The sequence below is a fragment of the Siniperca chuatsi genome, linkage group LG17, assembly GCF_020085105.1.
Source record: "Siniperca chuatsi isolate FFG_IHB_CAS linkage group LG17, ASM2008510v1, whole genome shotgun sequence".
In the NCBI taxonomy this organism is placed as follows: domain Eukaryota; kingdom Metazoa; phylum Chordata; class Actinopteri; order Centrarchiformes; family Sinipercidae; genus Siniperca; species Siniperca chuatsi.
The window spans coordinates 3,625,455-3,637,625 of NC_058058.1; the positions used below are offsets into that span (position 1 = coordinate 3,625,455).

At 45.2% G+C, this 12,171-nt stretch overlaps 2 gene segments (V, D, J or C); both read left to right on the forward strand.

Moving 5' to 3' along the window:
* Nucleotides 1-450: 450 nt before the first annotated feature.
* On the forward strand, nucleotides 451-12,097 carry LOC122864332. The segment is given in 3 exon segments: nucleotides 451-556; nucleotides 664-944; nucleotides 12,041-12,097. Coding segments are annotated over 3 exon segments (414 nt in total).
* On the forward strand, nucleotides 5,954-6,654 carry LOC122864333. The segment is given in 2 exon segments: nucleotides 5,954-6,198; nucleotides 6,303-6,654. Coding segments are annotated over 2 exon segments (423 nt in total).
* Nucleotides 12,098-12,171: the final 74 nt, after the last annotated feature.

Here is a 12,171-nt window from a genome sequence, read left to right on the forward strand (position 1 = left end):
CAAATAAACACGTCGGATGACTTTAAAATCATTAGTCTGGGAGAAAGATCGAGTAATAGCCATGAACATTAAACCGGAGGTCTTGAGCCAAAATATTAAAACTTAAAAATATTTTCTTCATACAGAGTAATGCAGAGTAGTTTTCTACAATGAACTGATAAGAATGCAAAAAATAAAAGTTACATTTTTTGTGCAACAAGATTTTTTAGTGTAGTGGATTTTAGTCTGGTTAATTACACCGTGAAGCCTTCATGAATTGTTGCAAATACATAAAATTTCAAATGTCAGACACAATAAGAAAATAAGTATTGATCCATTGGTAAACAGCATCATCAGAGTCCCTGTTGGAGTCAGTCAGAGCATTTCCATAGAGAGACACTTTGCATCAGAAGCACCATGCTCCAGTGCTCTGGGAGAGTTTATAGTCCTGAGAGTTGAACACTGGATGACTGACAGCTGTCCTTCATGACAACAGAAGCCACAGAAATCCTCCGCATCAAAAACATGACTTTGATCTCCGTCCTCATCTGGACTCTCCTCTGCTGCTGCTTCACAGGTAAAGTCCAGAGAATCAAGCTCCTCTCCTCTGTGAACATCCGTCCCTCTGAAATGAAGCCGACAAAACCATGACGCTGCTTTATGTTTTTGTCTCTGTATCCTCAGAGTCCAGAGGCCAGGTCACAGTGACTCAGCCTGGAGCAGTGAGCTCTGCTCTGGGAGGCTCCGTCTCCATCAGCTGTAGGACCAGTCAGAATGTTTATAGCTCAGACCGTTTAGCCTGGTACCAACAGAGAGATGGAGAAACTACTAAACTCCTCATTTACGCTGCTAGCACTCGAGCATCAGGGATTCCAGATCGTTTTACAGGCAGTGGATCAAACTCTGACTTCACTCTGACCATCAGTGGAGTCCAGACTGAAGATGCAGCAGTTTACTACTGTAAGGTGCACACATCATCAACAGTCAGTGGTTGTTCACACAGTGAAAAAGCGTCGTACAAAAACCTCCCTCAGTCAGACTGAACAGAAACTGAAGTGACTGCTGCAGCTGGAAGCTACTGCAGAGACTGATACACTTCACTGAGGACACACACACACACACACACACACACACACACACACAGACAATTTCATCAAGCAAATGAAACATTTAACCGTTGTTGCTTTTAACCACCCATGAGCATGTAGGAAAATAAGTTCAATGACAAAAAAATGATCTTGGTGTAGTCAAATTACTTTCTTCATGACAGTTTCTCACCATTAATTCATGTCCCATTAAAATCCCATGTTCTTATCTGATTTGCAAATGATTCAAGAGGAACCAACCTGGGACAGTTAAGGAGAAAAGGCTTGGTCATGACCTTTGACCTCAGCTTCATACTGGATCATAGCTAATTCAACTTTATTCAAAAGAAAATATGAAGACACAGATCAGCATCAGAAATACCAAATAGAATCTCATTTACCTCAGGAGTTTAGAGATAACTGGGAGATTTTCCATGAAAGGGTTAACCCATGTTAGAGCACTCAAAAGATAAGTTTAAAAGCTTACATCTATTTCTAAACAGAGAAAATAGGTATTGCAGTCTTTTCTCTGCAGCTAGCAAACTTTAAGATATAATGATACATAACAGTTTGCATCCAGTAAAATGACTTAACAGCACAACACTATTTTAAGCATCACAATACAATGACAAACATACAACACTGAAATTAAATCTTTGTGTAAAAATCTGAGATAAGAACCGAGTGATTTTGTTTTAACTTTAAACTGTATTGAGTAATGTAGATTTAAGTAAACTACACTTTTAAACATCAAATGGCTCCCTTCATCCATCATTCACACCTTGTTTATACCTGCATTAATGTAATCCCAGAGTGTATTAATAAAACCATCACCACTGGAGTGAAAGTCTTACATTGACATCAGTTATAATCTTGCACTGATGAAATGAAGGAAAAGGCATCTTCATGAAATATGATTTAATTTGAAATTACGCTTTTATTTTCGCAGGATTAATAGCATGAGCATTATTACAACAATGAAACGTCACTACTTAAAGTTGAATAATGTTAAAACGATCTGATGACAGAAAGAGAGAGACAGTGTTGCAGAGTGCAGCCTGAGAGCAGTAGCAGAGTAAAACCAGTAGCAGAGTCCCAGTGAGTCAGGTCAGGACTAGGGACACTGGTCTCTCCTCAGTGTCTCTGAGAGCGGAGTCTGGCAGCCCTGGGTGGCCTCACAGGTCACAGAGCCCACCTTCCTCCACTGGTCTGCAGGGAGCCTCAGGTGCTGCTCCAGCTGTAGCGGCCGTCCTTCTCCAGCACCTGGGCTCCTGCCCCTCCCAGCTGCTGCCTGCGTCCACCTCCAGGCCAGACTCCAGTCTGAGGGGAAGCCCTTGTTGGCCAGGCACATGAGCGTGGCCTTCCCCGCTGCAGCTCCGCTTGAGGGGGCAGCACCGCCAAGGTGGGACGGGCATCACCTAGGAGACACCAATCAGCTTAGAGGACAGGGACTGATTCTGTTGGTCTTCCTCAGATTGAATGAAACTGTTCTTTAACGTTTCACTTCCTCTGAGCTCTGTAACCATGGCAACCAAGCCATCACTGCTGAACCACAACAACAGACAGGTTTCAGTACTAAAGATAAAAAGTTTGAACTGGCAGACTTTATTCTGAGGCATTTTCTTCATATTCTGAGTTTTATATCGCAAAATATTACACATTAGATGAAGACTGTAGCTTTTATTGTTTTAACTATCTTAAATATTTCTTGTCTCAATCAAAACCTCTTAAACGATGATATGTGTTTTTTCTTCATTTCTCAAAATTATGTGTTTGTTCTCTTCACGTAAGCAGGAATCATCACTGAAAAGTCAGGCTTCATTACTGAAACATTCAAATGAATATTGTTAACTACTGAACTACTTTTCAAACTGATAAAAACTGGTTGATCCATTGATTAACAACATCATCAGAGTAATCCAAGTCCCTGCTGGAGTCAGTCAGAGCATTTCCATAGAGAGCCACTTTGCATCAGCAGCACCATGCTCCAGTGCTCTGGGAGAGTTTATAGTCCTGAGAGTTGAACACTGGATGACTGACAGCTGTCCTTCATGACAACAGAAGCCACAGAAATCCTCCTCATCAAAAACATGACTTTGATCTCCGTCCTCATCTGGACTCTCCTCTGCTGCTGCTTCACAGGTAAAGTCCAGAGAATCAAGCTCCTCTCCTCTGTGAACATCCGTCCCTCTGAAATGAAGCCGACAAAACCATGACGCTGCTTTATGTTTTTGTCTCTGTATCCTCAGAGTCCAGAGGCCAGGTCACAGTGACTCAGCCTGGAGCAGTGAGCTCTGCTCTGGGAGGCTCCGTCTCCATCAGCTGTAGGACCAGTCAGAATGTTTATGTTTCGAGCAACAACCACATTTTAGCCTGGTACCAACAGAGAGATGGAGAAACTCCTAAACTCCTCATTTACTATGCTAGCACTCGAGCATCAGGGATTCCAGGGCGTTTTACAGGCAGTGGATCAAACTCTGACTTCACTCTGACCATCAGTGGAGTCCAGACTGAAGATGCAGCAGTTTACTACTGTCAGAGTTATCACTACATCAACAGTCAGCGTGTGTTCACACAGTGAAAAGCGTCGTACAAAACCTCCTCAGTCAGACTGAACAGAAACTGAAGTGAGTGCTGCAGCTTGAAGCTACTGCAGACACTGATACACTTCACTGAGACACACACACACACACACACACACACGCACACACACACACACATGCAGACACACACACTTCAGAATCAGAATCAGAATCAGAAATACTTTATTGATCCCCAAGGGGAAACTCTTGTTACAGCAGCTCACTATCATGTCAGTGCAGACAGGAATAGAAGTACTAAGCAAAAAATATAATTCACAATAATATAGTTCAGAAAAGCAATTAAGTACCAAGTTCGTATAAGTATAAAATAAAATAAGTGTAAAATAAGATAAGTGTGAGGTACCAAGTGGGTTTACCGGTTGATGATAATAGTACGGTATAAGGTAATAGTGCATGAACTGTCAAGTTAAGTAAAGCTGATTAAGGTTATAATGAGACGGAGGATATTGCACAGCAGTAATAGAGGTATGAATAAATATCAATATCAGTAAATTGGGAATTTTAAACTAAAATATTGCACAGCAGTATTAACACAGAATATTGCACAATTATGTCAAGTATTGTAGTGATGATAATGATCAATGTCCAGTTTAATGACTTAGGGTCATATAGACTGACACTTAGAGGGAGGAGTTAAAGAGTTTGATGGCCATAGGCAGGAATGACTTCCTGTGGTGCTCTGTGGTGCATTTTGGGGGATGAGTCTTCCGCTGAAGGTACTCCTTTGTTTGACCAGCACGTCATGGAGTGGGTGGGAGACACTGTCCAAGATGGCGTGTAGTTTGGCCAGCATCCTCCTCTCTGACACCACCGCCAGAGAGTCCAGCTCCACCCCCATAATGTCACTGGCCTTACGGATCAGTTTGTTGAGCCTGTTAGCGTCCGCTACCCTCAACCTGCTGCCCCAGCTTGCAACAGCATACAGGATAGCACTGGCCACCACAGACTCATAAAACACCTTCAGCATTGTCCGGCAGATGTTGAAGGACCTCAGCCTCCTCAGAAAATAGAGGCGGCCCTTCCTATAGAGGGCTTGAGTGTTCTTAGCCCAGTCGAGTTTATGGTCCATATATAGTCCAAGGTACTTGTAGTCCTCAACAATGTCCACACTGAGCCCCTGGATGGAAACCGGGATCACTGGTGCCTTGGCCCTTCGTAGGTCTACAACCAGCTCCTTAGACTATGTCGCATTGAGCTGCAGATGGTTCTGCTCACACCATGAGACAAAGTTACCCACCACAGCCTTGTACTCAGTCTCATCACCACCGCTGATACTTCCCACCTCGGCAGAGTCATCAGCCTGTTATTCTAAAACATTCCTGGGGTTAAAATCTCAGATCACAGTCATGTTGTATCACTTTATGCCGATGATAAAAGCTTTTTATTTCTAATCCTAAAAATAAGAATTCAGACATTCTTATATTTATTCAGAGACCTGAAACTTAACATCATTTCTAGGTACAAATTAAATCTATACAACATTTCTATCTTCATCAAGAGTAGACTAAAGTGATATGATATAAATGGGTGGGTTTTCTGGGTCTCTGTAAAGATATTATAAAGAGTATGGTCTAGACTTGCTCCTGGTTCCGAGCAGTTCCGCCCTGGAGTGAGTTCATCGCTTTCCCAAGAGCTATAGTGGACAGCTCTTATTTCCCCCTCAAGTAAAGACTAGATCTTTGCACTGATCCTTGTGAGAATAAATACCGACTTACCTTCGTACTCAGTGTGTTCTGCTTTTTGTGGGTTCTGACTCGGACACTACGACAAAAATATTACACATAAGCTGAAGACTGAGGCTTTTATTGTTTTAACTATCTAAAATATTTCTTGTCTCAATCTAAAACCTCAAAAATGATGTGTTTGTTCTCTTCACGTAAGCAGGAATCATCACTGAAAAGTCAGGCTTCATTACTGAAACATTCAAATGAATATTGTTAACTACTGAATTACTTATTCAAACTGAGAAAATTCTCACAATTAAACATGTCGACAGACTTTAAAATCATAATTCTGGGAGAAAAATCGATAAATAGCCATGCACATTAAATACTGAATAAAAAATTATCAGAGTTCTTGATCCAAAATATTAAAACTTAAATATTTTCTTCATACAGAGTAATGCAGAGTAGTTTTCTACAATGAACTGATGAGAAAGTAGAAGAGGAAAAAAAAAGTTACATTTTTAGTACAACGGGATTTTTTTATTGTAGTGGATTTTATTCTGGTTAACGACAGTGTGAAGCCTTCACATTTCCAATGTCAGACACAATAAAATAAGTATTGATCCATTAATAAACAGCATCATCAGAGTCCCTGCTGGAGTCAGTCAGAGAATTTCCATAGAGAGCCACTTTGCATCAGCAGCACCATGCTCCAGTGCTCTGGGAGAGTTTATAGTCCTGAGAGTTGAACACTGGATGACTGACAGCTGTCCTTCATGACAACAGAAGCCACAGAAATCCTCCTCATCAAAAACATGACTTTGATCTCCGTCCTCATCTGGACTCTCCTCTGCTGCTGCTTCACAGGTAAAGTCCAGAGAATCAAGCTCCTCTCCTCTGTGAACATCCGTCCCTCTGAAATGAAGCCGACAAAACCATCACGCTGCTTTATGTTTTTGTCTCTGTATCAGAGTCCAGAGGCCAGGTCACAGTGACTCAGCCTGGAGCAGTGAGCTCTGCTCTGGGAGGCTCCGTCTCCATCAGCTGTAGGACCAGTCAGAATGTTTATGTTTCGAGCAACAAGCACTATTTATCCTGGTACCAACAGAGAGATGGAGATACTCCTAAACTCCTCATTTACCATGCTAGCACTCGAGCATCAGGGATTCCAGATCGTTTTACAGGCAGTGGATCAAACTCTGACTTCACTCTGACCATCAGTGGAGTCCAGACTGAAGATGCAGCAGTTTACTACTGTCAGAGTTTTCACTACATCAACAGTCAGCGTGTGTTCACACAGTGAAAAAGCGTCGTACAAAAACCTCCCTCAGTCAGACTGAACAGAAACTGAAGTGAGTGCTGCAGCTGGAAGCTACTGCAGAGACTGATACACTTCACTGAGGACACACACACACACACACACACACACACACACACACACACAGACAATTTTATCAAGCAAATTAAACATTTAACCATTGTTGCTTTTAACCACTCATGAACATGTAGCAAAATAAGTTCAATGACAAAAAAATGATCTTGGTTGAAATCAAATGACTTTCTCCATCACAGCTTCTCACCATCCATTCATGTCCCATTATAATCCCATGATGTTATCTGATTTTCCAATGAATAGAAAGGAGCCAAACTGGGACAGTTAATGAGAAAAGTCTTTGACCTCAGCTTCATACTGGATCACAGCTATTTCAACTATATGCACTCAAAATATTAAAATATGAAGACCCAGATCAGCATCAGAAACCTTCATGATCAAAGATGGCCCAAACAAAACCTGTACATCGTCAAACATCAGAAAATATTGTTTAAAATAGAAAAACTTGTGTCAACTAAAAAAAAGATTAATAGGAATTGTAATAATAACAAAGACATAAGTGATTCTTTTTGATGTAACTATATTGACACATATGACTATAACTGCACATATATAAAGCATATGCAAAAACTCCATCTGCTGAGGAAGGTCATGGAATTCAATTAAAGCTCCAGAATAGCTACTGAAGGCAGCTTGTGCTGAAATGATCATACAAAAGGTTTAATTAAATGAAAGAATTCCAAATAAAAACATGAATAACTAATGAGAACTAAACTCACACAGTTAAAAGTTTTAAAGTTATATTTTAGTGAAACACACTGAGAGGTTTCAAAGAAATGAGGACTCATTCTAATGATACAGTAATAAATAATTAAATACAGTGAGACATTAGTGGTTTCATAAGTTTTCCTTTATTTGAGGTTGAGTATTTTATTTAAATTCAATGCACCTACGTGTAGATTCTGCAAAATTTGAGATCACATTCATGTTTTGTTAGTTTTGTATATTCATTTGTTATTTTTGAGTCTATTATTTCAAAGCCTGAAATCATTTTTATTCAAACGTTTGTAGATTTATTGACAGGACTTAGTATATTGTCTTAATGTAAATAAAATATTTACCAAATAGGAATCCTCATTTACCTCAGGGTTTAGAGACACCTGGGAGATTTTCCATGAAAGGGTTAACCCATGTTAGAGCACTCAAAATATAAGTTTAAAAAAAAACTACATCTGTTCTAAACAGAGAAAACAGGTAATAAAGTATTTTCTCTGCAGCTAACAAACTTTAAGATATAATGACATATAACAATATTTTTACATCTGAAAACCAGTGACCAGTGCAATAACATAATTTTAAGCATCATGTAAATAATGACAAATGACAAACATGCAACACTGACATTAAATCTTTGGTGTAAAAATCTGAGATAAGAACCATGTGATTTTGTTTTTAATCCTTTAAACCGTATTGAGTAATGTAGATTTAAGTAAACTACACTTTTAAACAGCCCGAAGGAGCGACGCGGGCCGTCCTCCCGTGGACCCACCACCCGCAGGAGGATCCGTAAGGGGCGGTGCAGAGAGATCTGGGCGGCAGTCGAAGGCAGGGGCTTGGCACCAGATCTCCGGACACAGAAACTGGCTCTAGGGACATGGAATGTCACTTCGCTGGGGGAAGGAGCCTGAGCTTGTGCGGGAGGTTGAGCGTTACCGGCCAGATATAGTCGGCCTCGCCTCCACGCACAGCCTGGGCTCTGGAACCCGTCTCCTCGAGAGGGGCTGGTCGCTCCATTTCTCTGGCGTTGCCGGCGGGGAGAGGCGGCGGGCTGGTGTGGGCCTGCTCATAACCCCACAGCTCAGCCGTCACGTGTTGGAGTTTACCCCAGTGAACGAGAGGGTCGCGTCCCTCCACCTCCGGGTGGGGACAGGTCTCTCACCGTTGTGGCGGCCCCACGGGCCGAACAGCAGTGCAGAGTACCAGGCCTTCTTGGAGTCCCTGGGAGGGGTACTAGATAGTGCACCACCCGGGACTCCGTTGTTCTACTGGGGACTTCAACGCCCACGTGGGCAACGACAGTGACACCTGGAGAGGGGTAATCGGAAGGAACGGCCCCTGATCTGAACCCGAGCGGTGTTCAGTTGTTGGACTTCTGTGCTAGTTACAGTTTGTCCATAACTAACACCATGTTCAAGCACAAGGGTGTCCATCAGTGCACGTGGCACCAGGACACCTAGGTCGGAGGTCGATGATCGACTTTGTTGTCGTATCATCTGACCTCCGCCGCGTGTCTTGGACACTCGGGTGAAGAGAGGGGCGGAGCTGTCAACCGATCACCACCTGGTGGTGAGTTGGATCCGCTGGCGGGGGAGGAAGCCGGACAGACTTGGCAGGCCCAAGCGTATCGTGAGGGTCTGCTGGGAACGTCTGGCGGAGCCCTCTGTCAGCAGGGTCTACAACTCACACCTCCGGGAGAGCTTCTCCCAGATCCCGGGGGAGGTTGGGGACATTGAGTCCGAGTGGACCATGTTTTCCACCTCCATTGTCGATGCGGCGGCTCGTAGCTGTGGTCGCAAGGTTTCTGGTGCCTGTCGCGCGGCAATCCCGAACACGGTGGTGGACGCCGGAAGTAAGGGATGCCGTCAGGCTGAAGAAAGAGTCCTATCGGGCCTTGTTGGCTCGTGGGACTCCCGAGGCAGCTGACAAGTACCGGCAGGCTAAGCGTGCTGCAGCCCGTGCGGTCACAGAGGCCAAAACTTAGGACTGGGAGAGGTTCGGAGAGGCCATGGAGGAGGACTATCGGTCAGCCTCAAAGAAATTCTGGCAAATCGTCCGACGGCTCAGGAGGGGGAAGCAGTTCTTCAGCAACACCTTGTACGGTGCGGGTGGAGAGCTGTTGACCTCGACTGGGGATGTTGTCGGACGGTGGAAGGAATACTTTGAGGATCTCCTCAATCCCGCTGTCACGTCTTCCGAAGAGGAAGCGGAGGCTGGGGACCCGGAGGTGGACTCATCCATCACCCTGGCCGAAGTCACTGAGGTTGTTGGCAAGCTCCTTGGTGGCAAGGCTTCGGGGGTGGATGAGATCCGTCCTGAGTATCTTAAGTCTCTGGATGTTGTGGGACTGTCTTGGCTGACACGTCTCTGCAACATCGCGTGGCGGTCTGGGACAGTGCCTCTGGACTGGCAGACCGGGGTGGTGGTCCCTCTGTATAAGAAGGGGGACCGGAGGGTGTGTTCCAATCACAGAGGGATCACACTTCTCAGCCTCCCCGGTAAGGTCTATTCCAGGGTACTGGAGAGGAGAATTGGTCCGATAGTCGAACCTCGGATTCAGGAGGAGCAGAGTGGTTTTCGTCCCGGTCGTGGAACACTGGACCAGCTCTATACTCTCCATCGGGTGCTCGAGGGTTCATGGAGTTTGCCCAACCAGTCCACATGTGCTTTGTGGATCTGGAGAAGGCATTCGACCGTGTGCCCCGGGCGCTTTGTGGGGAGTGCTCTGGGAGTATGGGGTCCGGGGCCCTTTGCTAAGGGCTGTCCGGTCCCTGTATAACCGAGCAGGAGCTGTGTTCGCATTGCCGGCAGTAAGTCAGACCTGTTCCCGGTGCATGTTGGACTCCGCCAGGGCTGCCCTTTGTCACCCGGTTCTGTTCATAATTTATATGGACAGAATTTCTAGGCGCAGTCAGGGGCCGGAGGGTGTCCGGTTTGGGAACCACAGGATCTCATCTCTGCTGTTTGCAGATGATGTCGTTCTGATAGCTTCTTCAAACCAGGACCTGCAGCATGCACTGGGACGGTTTGCAGCCGAGTGTGAAGCAGCTGGGATGAGAATCAGCTCTTCCAAATCTGAGGCCATGGTTCTTGACCGGAAAAAGGTGGTTTGCTCTCTTCGCGTGGGTGGGGAGTCCTTGCCCCAAGTGGAGGAGTTTAAGTATCTCGGGGTCTTGTTCACGAGTGAGGGACGGATGGAGCGTGAGATTGACAGGCGGATCGGTGCAGCGCCTGCAGTGATGCGGGCGCTGTATCGGACCGTTGTGGTAAAGAAGGAGCTGAGTCGAAAGACAAAGCTCTCGATTTATCGGTCAATCCACGCCCTGCCCTCACCTATGGTCATGAGCTTTGGGTAGTGACCGAAAGGACAAGATCGCGGATACAAGCGCCGAAATGGGCTTCCTCCGCCGAGTGGCTGGGCGCCCCTTAGAGATAGGGTGAGGAGCTCAGTCACACGGGGAGCTCGAGTAGAGCCGCTGCTCCTCCACGCCGAGAGGAGCCAGCTGAGGTGGCTAGGGCATCTGATCCGGATGCCTCCTGGACGCCTCCCTCGGGAGGTGTTCTGGGCATGTCCCACCGGGAGGCGGCCCCGGGGAAGACCCAGGACACGCTGGAGGGACTATGTCTCTCGGCTGGCCTGGGAACGCCTCGGGATCCCCCCGGAGGAGCTGGAGGAAGTGTCTGGGGCGAAGGAAGTCTGGGAGTCCCTGCTTAGACTGCTGCCCCCGCGACCCGGCCCCGGATAAGCGGAAGAAGATGGATGGATGGATGGATGGATGGATGGATGTTTATTTTATACATATTGATTTCCTATTAAATTTATAGTAATTGCTCTAGCAATACATTCAGATAAGAAAGGAGACATTTGGAAACAAAATATGTCTAGAAGAATTAAGCCAAAATCATGTCAAACAGGTTTTTCAAAAATTCCTAATCACTTTTCCAACAAACTGATTGATCCATTGGGAAACAGCATCATCAGAAACCCTGCTGGAGTCAGTCAGAGCATTTCCATAGAGAGCCACTTTGCATCAGCAGCACCATGCTCCAGTGCTCTGGGAGAGTTTATAGTCCTGAGAGTTGAACACTGGATGACTGACAGCTGTCCTTCATGACAACAGAAGCCACAGAAATCCTCCTCATCAAAAACATGACTTTGATCTCCGTCCTCATCTGGACTCTCCTCTGCTGCTGCTTCACAGGTAAAGTCCAGAGAATCAAGCTCCTCTCCTCTGTGAACATCCGTCCCTCTGAAATGAAGCCGACAAAACCATCACGCTGCTTTATGTTTTTGTCTCTGTATCCTCAGAGTCCAGAGGCCAGGTCACAGTGACTCAGCCTGGAGCAGTGAGCTCTGCTCTGGGAGGCTCCGTCTCCATCAGCTGTAGGACCAGTCAGAATGTTCAATTTTATAACAACAAGCACCTTTTAGCCTGGTACCAACAGAGAGATGGAGAAACTCCTAAACTGCTCATTTACTATGCTAGCACTCGAGCATCAGGGATTCCAGATCGTTTTACAGGCAGTGGATCAAACTCTGACTTCACTCTGACCATCAGTGGAGTCCAGACTGAAGATGCAACAGTTTACTACTGTCAGAGTAAACATTACATCAACAGTCAGCATGTGTTCACACAGTGAAAAAGCGTCGTACAAAAACCTCCCTCAGTCAGACTGAATAGAAACTGAAGTGAGTGCTGCAGCTTGAAGCTACTGCAGAGACTGATACA